The sequence below is a fragment of the Camelus dromedarius genome, chromosome 3 (genome assembly GCF_036321535.1).
Source record: "Camelus dromedarius isolate mCamDro1 chromosome 3, mCamDro1.pat, whole genome shotgun sequence".
Taxonomy (NCBI): domain Eukaryota; kingdom Metazoa; phylum Chordata; class Mammalia; order Artiodactyla; family Camelidae; genus Camelus; species Camelus dromedarius.
This window is the reverse complement of record NC_087438.1, coordinates 99822394-99843871: the sequence shown is the minus strand read 5'-3', so window position 1 is coordinate 99843871 and position 21478 is coordinate 99822394. Positions and strand designations below refer to the sequence as shown.

At 48.7% G+C, this 21478-nt stretch overlaps 1 protein-coding gene across 6 annotated transcripts in view; it reads left to right on the top strand.

Moving 5' to 3' along the window:
* The window catches only part of FGF1 (fibroblast growth factor 1), a 94841-nt gene that overhangs the window by 61732 nt on the left and 11631 nt on the right, over positions 1-21478 (top strand). For 2 of the 6 annotated variants that reach the window (XR_010380389.1, XM_031449256.2), the window contains exons 1-2: positions 6707-6819; positions 13094-13294. Coding sequence is in view for 5 of the 6 variants with exons in the window: in XM_031449256.2 (XP_031305116.1) it covers positions 13126-13294 (169 nt within the window). In the remaining variant the exon portion in view is untranslated. Of the gene's footprint in view, positions 1-6704; positions 6820-7518; positions 7607-13093; positions 13295-21478 lie in introns of those variants that run through there. The other 4 variants (XM_031449252.2, XM_031449253.2, XM_031449254.2 and 1 more) reach the window with 3 other exon arrangements.

Here is a 21478-nt window from a genome sequence, read left to right as displayed (position 1 = left end):
TTTCCAAATATTTAGTGAGCAATTACTATGTGTCAGGCCCAGACTGAAGGGCTGATAATATCATTGGCTCAATATTATGAGTCAAACAAACCAGATGAGCCAATTTAACGCAAAAGTCCATGATGAACAAAGTATCAAGTTTCTTTAAAAAAAAAAAAGGATCAGTAGGAACTATATTCAGTATCTTGTAGTAACCTGTAATGAAAAAGAATATGAAGACGAATACATGTATGTGTATGTGCCCTCACGGGGCTTACCTTTGTGTATGTGTGTGTGTGTGTGTGTGTGTGCGCGTCTGTGGAGTTGAGTGAGACAGGCAGTAACAAGGAAGCAAGCACATAAAATCATAAATGATCATAAATGCTATGCAGGAAACACATCCGGGGCTGAGAGAGAGGACAGGGAAGTGACAGGATCTCCCCAAGACAGGGTGGGCCCCACCTAAGGAGACTCAGGGAGGCTCCTAACAGTCATGCTGCCGAAGATGCTGATTTAAGAGTTTTTGCAAACCAAATCAACCGAACTCCCTACAGAGTGTGAAAACGTGACAACCTTGTGACTTAGTCCTACGGAGGACAGTTCTGAAAGGCACACACATTCATTGATGTATTTTCTGTATGAACAGATCCACAGAAAATTTGTTCACACCAGGAAGAGTTGAGGAATACAGCATCACAAAGCATTTTATATGAGTAAACAAGTACCTTGTGCTGGGAAATGCGCTGATTTTTGACTCCCCACCCCATGGGCCCACCTAAACATCCAGATTTATCAAATTCCAGAGGAGCCCTTGAACCTGACAATGCCAAGGAGCCAAGGAATGAATGCAGGCTCCTTGAAGGTCAAGAGGAATTATGTGCAAACAGACGGCAGCCCAGAGAAGTAAGAAGTCTCTCTGACGTTTCTCCTTCCTTCTCGTTGCCTAATCTGCTTTCGAAGGCCAATCACGTAGAAATGTTCCATTTTCCAAACCGCCCCACCCAACACAGTGGGCGCTTTCATCTCTAAAACATGAGAGAGGAGCAGTGGATGGTGGAGGATACTAATGGCTTTGAAAGGTCACTTTGACAAAAAGAAATAAACAAGGAGAGAAAAACCTGAGGAGTCGAAGGGATGAAAGCAAACCACGCTTTGAGCTCCCTGCCAAAATGAAAGAAAACTCCTGAGGGGGCCACGTTTGACATATGAGTGTACTGGCATGGTTATCAGAACCTACCCATCCCTGTGATTTTTCTGATAAACGGTGTCTTGCCTGTAAGGTGCACCTTCCTGGAGATGCTAGATACCAGGGGCAGATTTATCTCTTAGTTTAGCTTCTTGGATAGAAGATTTCAACTCACTTCCAAGTGCTTTCATCCCTTATGAAACACTAATCCCGTCCCGGGGCCTTCAGTGGGGTTGTTCTCTCGCTCCATCCCCTTCCCATAAAACCCACCTGGTTCCTGCCAACAGCTGGGCCGGGTGTGGACCTGTGTGTGGAACACCAGTGCCGTGGGCACGGGACCCGAGAGCCATCAGCCACGCTGAAACAGAGCAAACTGCAAACAGGCGACTGGTCCCTTTTGGGTCTTTCACATGGGATCCAAGAGAGATGGCAAATGAAAGAAAGTGCTAAAAATAGCCAACGTCCTTAAAGAGAAATAATGCAAAAGGAAACAAGTTTTCTATGTCCTGATGCAGGCTCTGTGAACGCTAGGGCCTAGAAGGCTGGCGCTAGGGCAGGGGCCGGGGAGGGGGGAGTCTTTTCTTCCTGCCCTTTGGCTGTGACACCCCCTAGGTCCCTTTGCAAACGCTGGGCCCTGCTCCCCCGCCCGCCTCCTGGATGCCTCTGCAGGAATGCGGCTCTCGGGGCCCGGGGGAGGGGGGGGGGCCTCCGTGGCCCGCTGTCAAGTTCCAGAATAGACTCTGACATGTGAAACGAGCTCCGTGGGGTTTACATTCCTCTTCCATATCCAAGCGCCTTAAAACACAAAACCGCACGCCAGGGCTGCTAGCTCCTCTTCCAGCGACGCTTGGATATCATCCGTCTGGCAGAAATGCGAGTTTTGTCCTTGTTACTTTTGAGTCTTTTGAGTGAGCATGAGGCCCTTGGAAACGAGGCTGCCGCACAGAGGGGCCGCATGATACACTGATGTCTCAGAACTGAGGGCTTCATTCCCGGCTAAGCCGCAGACGTGCTGTGAGAAGCTGTTCAGGCTCTCTGTGTCTCGGTCCTCTCGGCTGGGGGAAGACGACCGGCGTTCATCCGTCCAGTGTAGCAGCAGGACAGCAAGCACGGACTGATTACCAAGTACCTAACGGAGTGTCGCTATGACAGGCAGCCCCAGGGTGCCTGTTCACTCATGTAAAATGCTTTGTGAAACCCCATGTGCAATAAAAAACGTAAATAATCAACACACTAAAACAGGCTCTTACCAGAAACAGCCACAGTCCCTTCCATCTCTAAGGCACTCACTGCCGGCAAGGCCCTTCCCGGGCCGCGCTCCACTCTTTCCTCATGGTGCCATGACAGATCCTCTTAACAGCTTCCGCTTAACACCTGATCAGGTTAATCGACTCTCTGGTCATGCAAGTAGTTGATGACACAGCAGAAACCAAAAGCCAGGTCTCTGAGAACTTCCCTTTTTCATGGCCTTTCCAACCCAATCTGAAGGAAGCCCAGTGGTCCCTGGCCTCACCCCAGCTCATCAGAAGCAAGGGCCAATGACTCTGCTGTGACAAAAGCCAAGACGGACCTCACCACGCTGGGTCACCTTGGGGAAGCATCACTGTAACAATCAGGAAAGTGCTGGTGCGGACCACTGTGCCTCTGTGGGAGAGGAGAGTCCTGTGTCAAGGGAGAAACCTGCAAAGACTTCCTTAAGGAAAACAAGGACCTCCTTTAGAACACAGCCCTTGGGGCTTCACCAGCTCTGGAGGCTGCTGGGTGAAATGAGCAGAAAAGCTAAGGATCACTCAGTTCAAGGGGCGTTTTATTCTCTTTCCCACATTTCTTCAGCAGTTAAAATCATGCACCCTGGAGTCAGAAAACCCTCCCTTTGGATCTCAGCTTTCACATTTATGTAGCTGTGTGACCTTAGACAAATCACTTAAGCTCTCTGAGCCTCAGATGTCCTCAGCTGCAAATCGGGGGCTAAAAAAGCAATGCCTTGAGTTCAGTTGAGGGCAGCTTCCCTGTTCTGTTTTTATTTATTTCCTTCCTTCCTGCCTTCCTTTCTTCCTTCCTTCCTTCATTTTAATGGAGGTACTAGTGATTGAACCCAGGACCTTGTACATGCTAAGCATATGCTGTACCACTGAGCTATACCCTCCCCTCTTCCCTGTTCTGTTAATTAAACTCTGGGACACTGAACTGGCTAGCGTAGGTGATTGCACAGAAAATGTCACTCTATTGATTTACCTCCCAGCCTCCAAAATAAAGAAAAACAAACAAACAAACAAAAAAGCAATGCCTGCCGAACAGAATTCCTTTGAGATTAATTAAAATAATGTATGCAAAGCATTTAAGACAGTACCTGGTACACAGTAAGTGTTCGAGAAAAGGTCACTGTTTCATTATTTATGGACACATTTTATTATTTATGGGTATGTCCAGAGCAGGCTATTGGGAAACACGGCAGGGCAAGCCCTCGGCATTTCCAAACAGATAACAAACACATACTTCAGAAGACTGAGTTTGGAGAAGCCAAATTTTCTAGGTCTGGAGAAAAGAAAAAGGGGGGGGGGGGAAGACTCAGCAAACAAACTCTCTTTCTATGAGCCGGAAGGTCTGCTAACTTTAAGAAAGGAATGTCCTTGCTGGGCTGGTTCTGGAGATTGTAACTTGCACAAGAAATTCAAAAGACTTTTGGAGACACATCAGTAAGAGAAGGCTAGAGGAAGGGGGCGAGGGCTGCCAGAGCCCCTGCAGAATCACTTTGTATCTGGCTCAAAGCCCCGGGGCTTTAAAGCATCAGTCCGCAGAAAGGATATTTCCATTGAAGATGTGTGCAGGTCTTCAGGACGGCGGAACATCTGCAGGATGCTCTGGCCCAGGGTGGACCATTAAAGTTCAGACAGAACTGGGGCCTGCAGAGCACACTGCTGCGCCAGAGAGCGCTCTGTTTTTCCTCTCTGAGTGGAGGCTGCTGTCTCTAAGCACTTAAAAGAATTCCTGAGCTCCAAGTGAATGAGGCTCTATGGGGGAAGCGTTTTGGGGGTAGACAGGCCAGACCACAGAGAACTGCAGATCCAGAATCAAAGGAAGGAATAAAGTATATTGGAGGAGATCCTTGGGAATGAACGTGTCTGCTCGTATTTTCTACTCTTCATCAAAGAGCATGAAAGCTAAGGCTAGGATGGGGTGCCGGGAACACAGCCCGAATAGATGAACAGCCCCACTTCCTGCCAGCTACACCTGGTCTAAGCATCTCTGCCCCTCTTACCTGAAGCAGGCTTGATGAGTCTGGTATGAGTAGACTGTAAATTCCTTAAAAGCAGACACAGTGATTTCTCCTATAGTTCTAGAATCCCTTATTTGAAAAGCCTTGGGGTTAGACCTGTTCAGAATCCAGAATTTGGGGGATTTTAGCAAGGTAGTACGGTGTATATATTGTATAATACGGAACAGGTCCAGTGGCATCTGGCACAGTACTGTATAATCAAACATGCTAGTAGCTCTGGACCAGATGATATAAATATTAACAAAAAGTGGGATAAATAAAGGCTTTAAATAGTCTCAGGACAGTCTGGGTCAGGTTTTGCCACAATCTGAGTTATGAAACACCTTCTGGCTTTCAGAGTCTTCTGTATTTCAGAATTATGGATTAGGACTTTCAGGCTTTTCTTTTTCTTTCCATTTTATTTTTTCCTTCTTTTCTTTTTTAAATCTCCAAGACCTCTGCAGTATTCTTCCCCCTGCAAGTGCTAAGTGGAAGCTGCTGGCAACCAGAACATGACATCTTGATCTCCCTCATGTAACATCAGATTCTGGAAGCCAGGGGATAGTTTATTCTCAGTGACGTGGGGATCCTTAAGGATTAGAAGGATCCTAAATTAAAGAACAGGAGAGGAATCCATATGTTCTCTGTTGTCCTGGACAGTAACACACACAAATCCATGAAATACACTGAGAACTTGTCATTAGTGTATCGTTCTCAGTACGTAAGCAAATAAGAAGGGACTGCACGTCAGGGATGAGGAAAGACTACCCTATCACTTAGAGAATGATATTTTTCAAATATTACAAAAATATCACTAAATGTTAAAAATCAAGTTTGTTCAATCCTAAATCAATAGCAGAGATGACTGGCAAAACTAAACCATAAGATACATGGAGGCTGATAAACAAGCTAACATCTACTGGATGTTACAAGCTTACAGGTGCTGGGCTCAGCACCTTATGTGCCTTATCATGTAACACTCAGAGCAACTCTGTGGAGGAGCTACTGTTACGGGGCCCCATTCTGGAGATGAGGCTTTGGGACACTGAGTAATTTGATCATGAGTGTCCAGCCAGGACTCCAACCTGAGTTTGGCAGGCAGGGAAAGGGAAGAAGGAAGGAAAAGAAGAACAGATGGAGGAAAATAGGAGGGAAGGAGAAAAGAGGGGAGGAGAGATGGGGAAAAATAATGGAAAGAGAGAAAAAAGCCTTGACTTGGAGCATCTGTCAATTTCTGGGGTGTAAATGCTCTCGCCGGGGTCAATTTCAAGCTAGTAATTGTTCAGCAGTTGGCTGGCAAAATTCCTAAAGGTTTAATAATTGGCTTTCACAAACTTACAGGAGCCATCTCCTGCACACCACTGTCAAGCCCGTCCCATGGCCACATCCATAGCTTACCGCTAACTTGGGAAGATGAGAGTTCAGCTCCTGGAACAGAACTGGCCTGGGCATAGCATGCTGAGGTGCTACCCCAGGCCAGCCAGCCACGGCTCCAGTCCTACCCGGACCTGCTGCAGACCACTGAGGGTGGGGCAGGAAAAAAGATGGGGGGAGAACACACTGTCTCCTTTTCTCCAGGTAATCGTTCCTTCAACAGAGGGCATGAAGCAGGTCCCTGCCAACCTGATGCTCCCTGGCAGAAATAATAATACCTAGAACTTTTTTCCGGACTCTACATACTTTTCTTGGTCAGATAAGGAAGTCCGACTTGAGACCAAAGGGTCTGATTCCTTCCTTTAGATCCTTAATTTCCTTAATATTTCTTTGGAAGCAGTGAGGAAGTATCTTCTACACGATGGGAACCAGCTTTGGGCCTCATTTTAACCCACAGTAGTACATTGAACCCAAGTAAAATACATGTAGGCTCTTGGCTTAGCTTCTCTGTTAATACCTGTAGGACACGACCTTCTAATTAGCTGTCCTGATAATATGTTTCCACGAGAGGCTCCTGAGAGGGGACTGGCCTGTTGGTATCCAATCAACAAATGTACACTCACCATTTGGTGAGTGTTGGGTGTAAAAAGAAGAGGAACAGTTTCTGTCCCAGGGTCTCAGAGACTATTAAAGGAGACAGGCAAGCAAACATAGTTAAATATATTCACTCACTCATCCAACAAATACTTATCAAATGCCCATTTGATGCCAGGCACTGGGATACCATGGCGGGCAAAGCAGACGGGTCTGTACTATCATGGAGCTGACAGTTCAGCCATGGAGAGAGACATTAATAATCAACAGAATAAAAGTTAATTAAAAACTGAAGTAAGAGCTCTAAGGAAGTGTTAAATGGTCCTGTGAGAACTAGAGGAACCTGACCCAGTTCAGGGAAGTCAGGCTGGGCTTCCTTGAGGAACTGACAACTGAACTAAAACTTGGACAACAAGTAGGAGTTAACCAGGTGAGTGGGGTAGAGAGGAGGAGGAGAGGATCTGTGCTCCAGAGAGAGGGAACAGTGTAGGTCAAGGTCCCAAGGCGGATGAGAATGCAAGGTTTCAAGGAAGTGGAAGGCTAGTTTGGAGAGTGAGCGTGATGGGAGATGAGGCAGGTAAAGAGGCCGGGGCTGGTCCTCACAGCGCCCTGCAGGCCTTGTTACAGCTGGCTTTAGGCTTTATCCCAGAGCAATGGGAAAACACTGCCGGGCTTAAGCAGGGAATCTGCATGGCAAGGACACCCAGTGCTGTGACAGAGTAAATGAGATGCCGCTATGGGAGCATTAGGGAATCAGCTCATCTAAGGTGCTGTGTGTGGAATGAAGGAAGCGTAGGGAGGTTAGGGCTGGGGATGTGTCCAAACAGGCTTTCTGGAGGAGGGACTATCTGAGATGAATTTTTGAAGGATGAGTACGACTTAGCCAGGCCAAGGTGGAAGGGTGGAGGAAGGGGGAGAGAGAGAACACGGCTGGATGAGTGTGAGGGTGTGGGGGGCTCCAAGAAGAACAGGCCAATAAGAGAAAAGGCAACAAGGTCAGGTGGGGACCAGATGAGGGAAGCCTCATAGGTCATGGTGGGGTCTGGGCTTTATCCTGACAGCAGCGGGGAACACACTGACACAGCCAAAGATCTTCAGCAGGAAAGTGAGGCTCATTTTCACATGTTAGAAAGGTCACTGGCAGCAGGGTGGAAAGTGGACTGGAAGGAAGCAGTGCTGGAGAAGAGAGACCACTGCCGCCTGCCCCAGCAGCCCAGGTGAGAGAAGGTGTCACATCTGCCTTAATGCAGCACAACGGGAACAGAGAAGACAGGGCGATGCTGGGAGATGTTAAAGAGGTAGAGTTGAGAAGGCTTTGTCACCAGTGGGATGGGCGGGAGTGATTTCTACTCTGCCCAAAGAATAGTCTCAACAAAATGAATTCTGTTTACGGTGAGTCTTGCCTTAGGGTCTAGGACATGGTCAATTTTTGTCAACGCGCCATGTGTCCTTGAGAAGAATGGTGTTTGCTAATTGTTGGGTTCAGGGTTCTCTTAAATTGTCCATTTCATTAAGCCTGCTGATTGTGTATTTCAGTCTTCCACATCCTTGATATTTTTGTCTGTTTGCTCTACCATTTGGGACAGAATCTCCCACCATCATTGTGGATTTGTCAAAACTTCTCCTTCTATATATTAGTCAATTTTTGTTTTATATATTTTGAGGTTCTGTCATTAAATACACGCAAGTTAGAATTTTTAGCTCTTTCTGTTGAATTGATCCCCTTGTCACTATGCAGTGATCCCTTTTATCCCTGATAATTCTTTTTTGCCTGAGACCTACTTTATATGATACCGCTATTGCTATACCAACTTTCAATTTTTCATTAATATTTGGTGTCTGTTTTTCATCCTTTTGCTTTTAACCCTTCTGTGTCCTTATGTTTTAAATGTGTCTCTTGTAATCACAGTGTAGATGGGTTTTTACAAAAATCCAGTAGACAGTAAATTTAGCTCATTTACATTTATTGTAATTAGAAATATATTTGAATTTATTTCTGTCACCTAATTTTTAGCAATTAAAAAAAATTCTATTTTTTTCTCTTTTTTCTGGATCCTTTTGGATAAGTACTGTTTTATTTATTTCACCTCTTTTCCTTTATTCCCACCAGTTTCTGGCTGGAATGAATGCATTCTATTTCTTTTCTTTTAGTAGCTTCCCTTAAATTTAACATGCATATTTAACTTAAGAAAATCTAAGATTAATTAATATCTCTAAGGAAGAGTTAAGGCTTTGGGTGATGTCATTCAAGGAGATGGGGAGCAAGGACTTAGGACATATTTGGTACCAAAGGTGAGACCTGTTTTACGAAAGCTGCATTTGAGGACACATACCCAATTATCACCTTAACAGATACCTACACATCTACCTTCAGGGGTTCAAAATACTCTGCAAAACATCCCCCTTCATGGGTATTCTTCATTGCTTACCCAGTGACAGGGTTAAAAACAAACAAATAAACAAACATCAGTGTTTGCCTCCCCTTGATTCTTAGAACCATATGTCTTCCCTTCTAGCCTAGTCAACTGGGCCAAACTGAACACAAATGTGTCCTAGAAATAGCAGGCATCACAAATGTCACTTCAATAACTGTTGATAAGCTGAGAACTGAGTCTGAAACAGTGACCTGCATTCTCTCTTACAGAACCATGGCTTACCTTTGCCTCCTCCAAATTCTCTACTGTGTTTGTGGCTTCACTGATGAGGGAGGGGGGTGTTTAGCCAATTTCTGCCAGATATGAGAGGGAATGAAAAACTCTATTTCCATAGCAACTGAAAACTTATTTTAAATTAACCATTCAATCACAGCTCACCTAGGCCACATCAGGCTTCAACCAGTCCAACATAACCAGTGACTCTTATCTCCTAGAGATCAGGTCCCAGTTTAAACTTTCCAAGTGCTGTTATGAATACTACACCCACGAACCCTTCAGACGACGCTGAGGCAGGCAGGGTGGGGATTATTAGGAGAGACACCTTGGAAGGAGAGAATGACTCGCCCAGGCTCCCAGAGCCAATCTGTGCACCGCTGGGACACAGTGCTGCTCACTGCCCCACAGTGACACGTGACTGCTGTATTCCTGGGCGAGAGCGGACACGTAACGTTCTGCTCATGGGTCAGAGTTCAGATTCTCTACCAGAGGCTACAGCTGGCAAGACATGTCAGCCTTACCACAGATGTCCCAGCAGGCTTGGTGTTCCCCTCTCTTTGGTGCCACTGGTAAGTCAAGACAATCTTCCCAGTGCCCCAGGTCTCAGGGGGCTGGGCTCAGCACACAACCGTGACATGGAGTCCACTGGGCTTGATCTTTTCTGTCTCCCAACACACACACACACACACACATACACACACACAGATGGCCCCTCCCCTGACAGCCAACAAGAAGATAACAGTAATGAGAAGCAGAGCTTATACATTTCCCTTATGCTTAATGCCTGGTTTCACATAGTAAATGGATTCATTTATTAAAGCAATTTGTGAAAATCCCCAAGGGCCTGCTAAAACTGCTGCCTCAAGGTTTTATCACGTCATATACGTCCCTCATTATTCCTACCCTTTAACAAATACTGCATTGGCAAGGAACTCTGGTCCATCCACTGCTTAAAATACAGGTAAATTGTAAATAAAGCAAGAAAAGATGGTGAGGGGGTGGGGGGAGAGGCATTTCCTGCCCCTGGAGTTCCCTTTGCCAACAAAAAGGAATTTCTTTTTTTGTACATTCCCGCTGATTCCTAATCCCACTCGCTGCTCTAGTCTGTCAATTTCACATGGACCCAAGGCTTATTATCAGGAGTCAGCATGTCCCCTTCAGGTTTCAGGCAAGGATCGGAACTGAGGGGTGACCGGGGCTATGTGAAGTCAATACAGCCACCTCATCGCTGTCCCTCTTACTCGGGGGAGCAGGCAGAGAGCAGAGGCGTGGTCCTGTGTAACCACAGGTTGCACTGCGATCGGGAGGGAGGGGAGGCCCGCTGGCCTCTGGCAGAGGTCCTTTGTCTGGGGAGAGCTTGCAGCAACAAAGCCCAGGCTGCATGGCTTCCCCACACGCGAATGTGAGCATGAGTACAACCCTTGGTGGGAGCTGATGCCTCCAACCTCAGCCAGCCTTTCAGTGCATCTGCTCCCTTCATCCCTATGGGATGGAAGCAAGACTCCCCCTGGGTGCTGGATCTAGAAGAGGGGCCATCCTCACTGAGCAGTGGCTGCACCATCAGGGCTCACGGGGACCTCCCTGTGAAGAAACCCAGGGATGGCAAGAAACACAGTTCTGCTCGTCTAAGATGGACAATACGCACAGCTATTTGTTTAGTGAAATGGCCACCACTAGTATATAATTATTGTCTCCTGTACCAAATTAAGTGCTTGGGGGAAAAAAACTGATGAAACAGAAAACATGGATGATCTCTTAGTTGTATTTTAAGGAAGAGGGATTTGGCCATCGTTGTATGCTAATGAGAGGTGAAGATGTCCGTGTTTGGAAGCACCAAATTGCTTTCCGTCGGAGGGGATCCAGAATCCAGCACAGAGAGGAAGTGAAGGGAGAGGGAGACAGAGACGCTGGGAGGAAGAAGGGCAGAGTAGAAGGACAGCATGAGAGAGAGGGGGACAGAGGTGGGCACGGAGACTCAGAGGCCTGTGGATGAAAGAGAGGGCTTTGGCAGAGAGAGCGAGGGTTTGGGGAGGAAACGCAGTGTGCTGTGGAAGGTGAACCTTGCAGTCTTCCCTGTGAAACTGATGTAAATGAAATTAATTTTCCGTCTGTTACTATGCTATGTGGAAAGGGCCGGACAGAGTTTCACCACATGTGAAGGGGATACATGGGGTGGTCTGACTTTAAAGATGGTTTATATGGTGTAGGCGAAACTCTCCCTTGGGGTCTTTGGAGGGACTTCAGACCATAGCGCATGTGGCTGTAGACTGGGAGAGACGTTCCAGACACATCAAAACGCCTGGAGCAGAGGAAACAAATGGAGGCTTCCAACATGAACCGTAATTCCAAAGTCACTGGGACAAATCACCCAAGCTGCCGCCTTGATTTCTGAAGGAACTGCTGTCTGTGGGAGCAGCTCCTTGAGGCACCCCCCCAGGGAGGGGTGGATGGGTGGATGGTGGTGGGGGGAACACAGGAGGCCGGCTGGCCTTCTGTCAAGTTCATGGGGCTCCCTGACGCCTGGTGATGAGGGTTCTCCGGGGAAAGAGGAGATGCATGGGGGCAAAAGCGGAGGCTCTTGGTGGTGACAGCCAACATCTGGGTCACCAACGAGTAACAAGGTCACGGGGGCAGAGGTACATGCCAGTCAGTGGGTAAAGCCCCCACGTCTGGTAATAACACTGCGGTGTCAGTGAAGCCGCTTAGCCTCGTCATGGTGACGAAGGGCAAGTTCACACTTTCTTTCAACAGACCCCTCCTGAGGCTCAGCTCCACCGCCTACTAGCCGTTGACCTTGGACAGGTCATTGAGCATCTGTAAGCTTTGGTTCGTTTTATGAAAAAATGGGGATAATAATCTGCCTCAAACGGTTACAGTGAGGATTACATGAGTTAACTTGTAGCCCACAGTAAGTTAGTGATATGATGATCATTACTATTATAAGGTTATTTGATAATCAATACATACAGTTAGCACTTACTGATAGGATGAAGTTCCCATGTTAGTTCTCGGGTCTCTTCTTTGCGTCTTTCTTGTGCAGTCCTTGTAGCTACCAGCGCTTCGTCCTCCTACATGGTGAGGCAAGTACATACTTTAAAATCCTAGTGTTTACTGGCTTTGCTTTTTAATCAATCCTTAGAGGGGTCATGGATGCATTTTTACCTAATAATATAAATTTGTATGTAGTGAGTGTTCAGAACATTAGAGGATTGTAATAGGTAGTGTGGTGGTTTCTGTGCCATAATAAGCATGTCTCATTGTAAAGTAATTCAGATGAAGACGGCCTTTGCACCAGGGTCAGACTGCCACCTTCTCTGTGTGATCGGAGGTACGTGCGAAGCTGTGGACGCAGGCAGTGACTGGCGGAACCTTCCTAAAGCTCCATCTCGTAAAACTTCCTTTGGTACAGGGACTGCCCTTTAAAACCCCCACTTAAGACCTCCGCGTGCCTCGCTCTCCAGCTCCACTTCTGTTCCCACCAGGAAGCCCAGAATTTTCCTTTACGTGTTAAGCCTTGGCTGTCTCGGAAACGCCCCCTCTGCCGTCCCCGTGGGTGTCGCGCGCCCAGGCCGCCCCGGCCATCTCTGTGCCCGGGCCTCAGCACCTGGTCACGACAGTGGGAGTGGGGAGGGCACAACCTCAGTGCCGGCCTCTCGGCTTCTGTGGGTTTCAGCCAGACCCTGAGGGTTATTTTAGTGCAACTTCAGTGTTTAATTTGAGGATGTGTGTGGATCAGAAGGAGGGACCAAAACGTAATTTTTTTTTCCCCTCCGCCAAATGATCAAATTTGATGTTCTAAAAAATGCACCAGCCCGGTCCAGAGCCGTGTCCAATTGGGAAGTGGGAAATGCCTGCAACTCCCTCCCAGGCCGGGACCCTCCTTCCTTAACCACCGGCCACCGCGCAGGCCCGTTTGCTGTGGGCAGCACCTGGGCAGTCTGTGGTTACCACCCGACCAGGAGCCTGTGCCCCGAGGCTCTCCTTCCCTTCTTGAAATTGCACGCTGCACCTTCCCTGAAAGAACGTTCTACAGGGCTGTTTAATTTCTTACAGCCTCGACAGCGCCTGGCAGCAGCTGCTGAACCATGGCTGAAGGGGAAATCACCACCTTCGCGGCCCTCAGGGAGAAGTTTAACCTGCCTCCGGGGAACTACAAGAAACCCAAACTCCTCTACTGCAGCAACGGGGGCCACTTCCTGAGGATCCTTCCAGATGGCACTGTGGATGGGACCAGGGACAGGAGCGACCAGCACAGTAAGCGCCCATCTCTCTTGTAGCCCCTCGCCTTTCTGGTGTCGGCCTTGGTCAAGGACGGGAGACAGGAGGATAGTAAGGGCTGACCCCCTGCCCCAAGGCTCTGTGCAGGCACGACACGCTCGGAGGCAGGGGTGACCCGAATGTACCAAGTGCCTTGGTGTGGAAGATGGGGAGTTGTGAGGGTTCAGCCTGCCTAAAAGGGTCCTATCTCGAGAGTTTAAGAGGATGCTCTGTTGACCTCACACAAGTGCTCTGAGATCAGACTGGCTACCCGTGTTCAGTGGTTCCAGGTTTCTGTAACAAGCGAGGGGTCTGGTCCTCAAGGCCGGTCAGGGCCCCGCTCGCTCCATGACAGGAAGAGCCACGCGGGGCCAGGGCGGTAAACCCCCAACAAAGACATGGGCTCAATTTCAAGTTAACTGACTCTCCAGGGTACGGTTCCACTGGGCTTGGCTTGTGACATCCTGGTTCATGAGCGCAGGCTCACACATTATAAATTCCGCCGCTTCCACTCTGCACATCACGCAGATGTGGTTGTGGGAACCGGGAAGGGGAAGTCCTTCTCCAGACCTGATAGGAACCGGAGAGCGGAAGTGATTCAAGCCAAAGGCTGAATGTCTCTTTCGGGCTTTCCTGCCAGCCTGGCTCTCAGATGGTGTTGACAAATGGAGGTATGACTTTGGAGAAAAAGAATCTTCTTGACTATCTAAGGATAAAAATCTCTTCCTTTTGCTTTAGTACTGTTGGCGTTGGTGTGCAGGTTTGATGTTAGGTGTCTGGGTCCTACTGTGATCTTATCAGGGATTCCCCGAGCACCACTGAGGCATCAGATGTTGTAAAGAGGACAAAAGTCAGATCTGGTCCCCACTAAGAGGGTCTAAAGGGTCATACGTGTCACAAATCAAGAGAATAAAAGTGTGGATGAAATTAGGAGACAGAGTAGCACAGGTAGAAATTAAGGTTCTGCAGGATGGCTTTAAAATGGAATGCAGAACACTGGCTTTGATGTGATGGTTTATATTCACGGGACATGCACCACAGGTCAGGCACTAAGCACAAATGGCCTCCTCAGTGGCGCTCACTCTCCACCCTCAGACACACAACCAGCATTTATCCACCAGGTGGCACTGTCCCCTCCTTCCCACCCACCATGCAGACCCTTGAGATGAGGAGCAGGAAGGCTGAGGGTGAGGCTGGCCCCTGCAGGGTTAGATATTTTTGAGCTTTATTTTGATGGCTTGTCTTCAGACGGGCCTGTTGAATGCCTGATACCTGATGAAAACTGGGTACCAGAGAGAAGCAAGAAAGACTGCTGAGTATGTCAAACATACATATCAGCAACTTTTACCGCAAATAACTGGACGTGGACTGTAGTCTTGTTGTGTTGTGTCAGGCAAGCTACACAATTCATGTGATCTGCCCCACGCAACACAAAGGGAACAAGCTGTAATTTCTCTAAGGTTTTAAATGTTTCTAATAAGTCTTAGCAATTTTCTGAACTAATGGGAATGCTCTCTGATCATCAGAATCCCAGGGGAAAAGACAACCTTGGTGATGTGCTCTGTGGAGTTAAGCCAGCTCTCCTGGGAAAACTTGAATTCTTGGGTAATGAGAGGCTACAATTCCAAGCCCAAGTAGTGGAATTTCTGTACCAGCGGTACATGACTTCACTGCTAACACTGTAGACTGCACTCTCGGTATGTAACTTTGGGATGTCTCGAGAGTGCTGCGAATTTAGCTGCCTGACCTAAGATGTCAGGAGTCCTGGAAGGCAGCATCCGGTAGCGTAGGAGTGCGTGTGAGGAGGTCTGCCTACCAGTAATGCTGGATCAGAGACTTCCCAAGTGAACTTGGGCCAGTTACTTAACCAGTCTAGCCTCACTTTTCCCACTTATAAAATATAAGAATAATATTACTTGCCTCATAGGTTTCTTGGGAAGATTAAATGAGATAACGTAGTAAAAATTCCTGGCAGTCTCTCAGCCCAGAGTCCCAGGGCAGCCCGTGTTGGGTCACGTTGCTACTGTTGTCACCATTATCATCACCACCACCACCAAGATGTCCACACATTCAACACAGCACATGGAAACAGAATATTACACTTAAAGACCACGCCTGGTCTCTTCTCCTCAACCACGCTGCCCTCCAGGAAGGCCAAGGGTCTAGATTCAGGTTTTGATTCAAGGCCTCTCTGGCAATATTCAGACTTACGCTGGCCTGTTTACTTAATCCAGGACTAAGAACAAAGGCCAAGGAGGACAGAAATCACAGTGGGGGGAGCGAGCAGAAATCCATCCCCGCACCTGTCAATGCCCAGAGAGCTGGATAATCCACATGCTCCCTGCGGAGTCCAGGGTCCTGGGTTTAGACTCAGAAACCTTGGGTTCCTATTCCTGCACCACCGCTTTCTACCTGGAGCAGCACTGGACAGCTACCATGCTCTCCATGTTGTGTAAACTGCTCTGTAAAAGCCGCATCAGGTCGGCCAGCCCCGTGCCCCTTCCAATCGCCCTCTCCCATCCAGAAGTGTAAAAGCCTCCAGGGCTCCTAGTCATCTCCTCCCGGGGGGAAATCTTGAGGCTGCACTTCCTCACCTCTGCAATGGGAATAACAGTACTGCCCTGGGCATCTGACAAAGCTGAAAAGTCTTATGAGATTCTGTAGCCAAGAGGACTCCTCAGCACGGATGCGCCCTCTCAATGTGGTTCTGTCGCCCTCTTCTGGCCAGTGGTGGTACTGCCACAACCCTTCTCAATTTCAAGGATCAAAAACAATCAACCTGGGCCGGCCTGGAGCGGGTGATCCCTGGGTAACTGGTTAGCACAGTCTGCAAGGGGATGGTTTCTACTCTGTGATCATTAGATTGAGCATGACTAGAGACTCTGGTGACAAGTTGAAAGCCACACTCTTAAGTCTTCCTTCAGGGAGAATATATCTAAAAGCCAATCAAATATTTAAATAAGTCTACGTAAATCATGCAAGATAGAACCTTCTGCCTTCCAGCTCTACAAGGCAAAAAACAAAAACAAAACCCTCCTTTCACAGCTTCTCTCTGTCCCCAGCCAGTCGATCTGCCCTGGCAAGATGGGACGTTTTCAAAAATTTGTCTTCCCACCTTACCTCCAGGAGAGTAAGTTTCCCAGGACCTAACGCAAGGCCTTTCTTGGAGTGATATAAACCTATGATGGGTGCCTGCGTGCGCGGGCTGCTGTAATGGAGGCTTGAATGGGAGGTCTCCGCTGGTGGGAGCTTCGGGACTGCAGAGATGTTTTTGGCGTATCCCTTTACAATGGCTCAAATCACGGCCAGAGGCAATTACCAATGCAGGCTGTGGACATCTGTCACATCGCCATACTAGGAATGCCAGCAGAATGAGAGAGAAGGGGCGACGGGGGCAGCTCGTGAGAAGATTCACCCTGACTCTGAGGGCTTGACTTGGGGAGGCTGGTACGTGGTGGCGTCACCATAAAAGGGAGGATCCTGGAAGAGGGACAGGTGCAGGGAAAGAGGACCAGGGGCATTCCAGACACAGGGCATCTGAGGAGTGCCTCGTGTACCAGGCAGCCCTCCTTGGAGTTAGCACAGCGCATTTACTCGTGTGATTATTTCATGGCTTCCTCCCCCACTGGGCTCCCCAGTGATGGGGACTGCGCTCTCTAACAGCTCCGCACTGCAACTCTTATGTCCAGCATACTGCCTGGCAGTTGGGATCATGCCCAATAAATATGAATTTGATGAGTCAATGAACTGTGTGGGTGGCAGGGAAATTCAAATTCAACAACGTACTCCGTCGACGTCTGTCGAGCACCTGATATATGCCAGGCACTGCGCTAGACTCTTTCATTTCCTCTTAGCCATGGTCCTGGGAGGTTATTAATTATCATTCATAACTAACTACCCTGTGAACTAACCTTGTGAACACTGAGCCCACAGGGCCTGGGACCAGCTTCTAACTGGGAAACTTGGCACAGACCCACAGCTCCTTCTTCCAAGACCAAGGCGCTCTCCATAGGCCTTACCAATACCAACACCATGACGGGGGTGCCACCCCACGTGCTGATTAAGTAAATGCACTGGACTCACAGCACCCGCGCTGTGGGTCAGATCGGGGCAGGAGCAGGCAGGTCCCATCCCTGCTGTTTTCTGGTTCCGTGTCACCACGGGGAAGTTACTTCTCCTTCACATGCCTCAGTTTCCTCATTTTAAAAACAAAGGTGACAACAGTACCCACCCTCATAGGAAGGTAGGAATTTTAAGTGTGATCATTTGTGAAAGTGCTTAACATACTTCCAGGCACACGATAAGTGCTCGGAAAATGGTATTTATTATTATCATTACCTTCCTCATCTTCATCCTGAGGCTTGCCCGGCCTTCCTCGCCTAACTACCTGATCTCTGGAGTCTGCTGAGTTAAACGAATGCTACGCCAGCTCTCTCCATCTCAGCATCTCTGGGACGGCCCAGGCTTGGAGCCCACCAGGCCTGGCACATCGGTACCTCGTGCCCAGGTACCAGCACCGCAAGCCCCGCCCTGTCTAACCTCTCTGCGGATCACACTGTCTTGGGCAAAGCAAGGAGGAGCCCTGTGTCTGATTCCGCTCTTTCTGCTGGAGATCGCTCTCGGCCAGAAGGGGCCATGACTCATTCCTGGATGGGATTCACAACTGGAACGGTACCTGGAGGACAGGAGTAAGCTCACGGGCGCCCCAAAACCTGCAGCCTCCTCCCTCGGCACACACCCCCTCGCCTCCCCAGGCACAAACAAGGCGGCGTGGGGAGCAGGATTACTGGCACCACTCGCCACACAAATGGAAATGTTCCTGAGCAAAGTGTGTGCCAATCAAATATTTATAAATCCGACCACATCCTAAAGGCACTAGAGGACTTCACTGGTCCAAAGAATCCTACTTTGCAGCCCTTTAGAAAGGGCAGGCTCTTTCCCTCCGGTGACTCCGTCCTGCCCCTAGTTTTAGGGGTGGTCCAGACTCCCATCCGGCTATGACTCGGCACCTAGTGGTAAAGGCACTTTGCTCCCCAAAAGCTTGGGCCAAAAATCAAAACAGCTTTTCAAACGACCACGGTGGGCACTGCGGGGCAAGGCTGCCAGACGTCAGAGACAGGGGCTAGTCTTCAGGCAGGAGCGCTACCCTGCAGCAGGATGTGATGCCAAAGGACTCCCTTCCTCTCCTCCCCACCTGCCCCTTATCTGGTTACACAGAAAGGACTTTTCTAGATAAACTATTTTTTTTAAATGTCACACAGTCCATGGACTATACCAAAATTTTCCAGGTACCTTTTTCAGACCCTAAAGGAGAAGCAGACACCATTATTCATTCTAAGAAAAGTCTTTTTCATTTATCTACATAGATGTATTCCAAACCATTGGAACTTTTTTCCACTAACTCCGTTTTATTTCTTCTCCGTCTCCCTCAAATGGTTTACGGCGCCCAGCTTGTGGCTACGTTTTAATTATAAACGCCGCTGACATAAAACAACCTCACCGAGTTCTGAATGAGGCTGACCTCATTTTGGGTAAACACAGCAAAGGACGGGAAGTCTCCAACCCAGAATAAACCAGGCACGTAATCTCTCTTGGCCTCTCCTTGGACAGCAGAGGTGGAAAGCAGGCCTAAAGGCCATGGAGGGACGGGCTGCAGGAGCGGCACCTCCCTCCGCGGGCGTCTGTCCTGCTGAACGCACCAGGTGATCTTCGCTTTAAAATTTCCTAGGGCGGGATCGGAGGATGCAAGGACCGTGCCCCAGAGCTCAGGAGCGTAACTCCTTTTCTTCTTTCTACCCTTGGAAAGTAAGGGCTCACATGTCTTACAGGGAATAGCCTCCTATTAAGAGGTAAGGGACACCAGAAACCAACACAATGTTGTAAATCAACTACACTTCAATTAAAAAAAAATGAGGTAATGGAAGGCTTTGGGGAGCAGAAGAGAAAACCAGAGATACTGGCTTATAATTCCTCTGAACAACCAGGGCAGAGCATCTGGTCAGAGGTCAGCATATCCACTCGAAGCCCAGGATTTGCCCTCACATAGGTTCCCGCAAATAAAGACCCGTGGAGGGGTCCACGGACGAGCACAGGACAAGGCAGGAGCACGGGCTGCCAAGGAAAGTCAGTGCATTTCAGTTATCTGACACCTGCTTTTTGATAAATCGGCCATTCCCAAACCAGCACACCCAACCGCATTCCTGGAAAAGGGGCAGGACGCTGGATTCCACTGGGGACACTGTGATTACAGATCCACCAGGCAGACACTCCCAACCTTCTTGGAGCACATTCTCACAGCGCTCTGTAAATTTCTGAATTTCTCTAAGAAACTTGCGTCTATCACTAGAGTACCTTTTTAAAAGACTTGCTTTCCATTTCTTCTGCTCAGTGAAAAGTCGCCTTCCGCATCTCAGGCCTGGGGAACGGTGAGTCCCCTGTGGGCTAAATGACTCGGCTCATTTTTCAAGAAGTGCTTGGCCCTGCATCCTTGGGATGCTCTCGAGCCACTGACCTTCCTGCTCATAGAGAACAAGTCCTAAATTCCCCATGTGGGATGGAGGGGCCGCCCCACCCTGTGTGCTAGGTGCTGACCTGGTGCAAGGTGCTGGAAGAAGAGAGCAGGCATGGCTTTGGTGGCCCTTCACCAGCTTTCCTGGCTCCCTCTCTGCCTCCAAGAAGAGCCCCTCTTGTGGATACCAGTGCTCAGGTCTAGATGGTACCCGAGGTCGAGTCTGCACTAGGTCAGAGAGCACTGCGGGGCTCATCAGGAGCAAGAAGCTGAGCGTCTGCCACCAGTGAAGAACCAGGCTTTACACGTCAACCACCCACCCACCCCCGCCCCCAAAAGTACAAAAACATCAGCAGCCCCACCACCCAGATTACCTGTTACCAGCTAGCTGCTTCTACCTCAGAATTGTGTTTTTAAAGAAATGAAGAGTTAAGACGAAGGCAAAGTTCCCTCCACCACCCTCCCCTGTCGTAGTCCTCTCATCCTCATTCTCTTGTAATGTTTTTTTTTTTTCCAATACGTTATTTTCTGCTTTTCTTGGAAAGGAAAAAAAGAACTATATAAACATAGAAAAGAGAGTTTTTGTTGCAGTTGAACTTTTGTTGGCTTTTAGCTCAAAAAGAAGTGGGGTTTCTGCTACCATGTTGCTTTATCACTCATGGGTCGTCTGCACCCCTAACTGGCTGTAAGCCCCTGAAGGCAGGGACCTCGCAGGGCACTGAGCACAGCGCCCAGCACACACTGGCCGGTCAATGAATACGTGAAGACTGAGTGGCGTTCCGCCAAGCTCAACGCACTGCTCCAAGGGGGAGGAGGTGCTGTTTCAGCCAACGCGGTTGGCCAGCCCCTCCCTCTCATTCTGAGCCCCCCTCTCTCACTTGCTCGCCTTCCCACCCCGCCCAGCCCCTCAGCAGCAGCTGCAGGAGGCTGTAGGGAGCTGGACCCCGAGTCAGTTACCCGAGCAGTATGGTTGGGTGTTACTCCTTCCTGCCGGCTTTGCTTGCAGAAGGATATATGTTCAAGAAACTTAGCCAGAATGAAATCCAGTGAAAATGAGCTATGAAACTTGGACATCCTGGAGAAATAATATTTACAGAGGAAACTCTTGAGACGAACTCTCACCAGCGCAACAACCCTGGTGCTGGGGCTCACGGCCGAGGACTGAGTCCTGTGCCAGGCAGCGCTGCCTGTGTTTACCTCCGGGGAGCCTGACACGGCCGGGATGGGACTCCTCACACGGCCAAGTCAACTCTGCTTATCCCCACGGCGAGACGAGCGGGGATCGCCGAAGGCACAGAACAGAAGCAGACTAGAGAATGAAAACCTTTGAAATCGTCACCAGTCCTAACGAGTGTACCCCTCTGGTGGGGGACACTGACAGTGGGGAGGCCATGTGCACCTAGGGGAAGGGGCACATGGTAATGTTCTATACCTTCCCCTCAGTTTTGCTGTGGACCTAAAACTACCCTGAAAATAAGGTCTATTTTAAAAAAATCTTCCTTAATTACCTAAGAGGACTTGACCTTTGGGATTCCTGTTGCATCTATAATGTGTTTGATTAAATACCTACTTATATGAGCGGCAGGTGAAAAAATTTCAGGCAACTAACATCACTCCATTCTATGGCTACACATGGGACCCTGGATGGCCAGTCGCCATCTTGCACCTGTCTG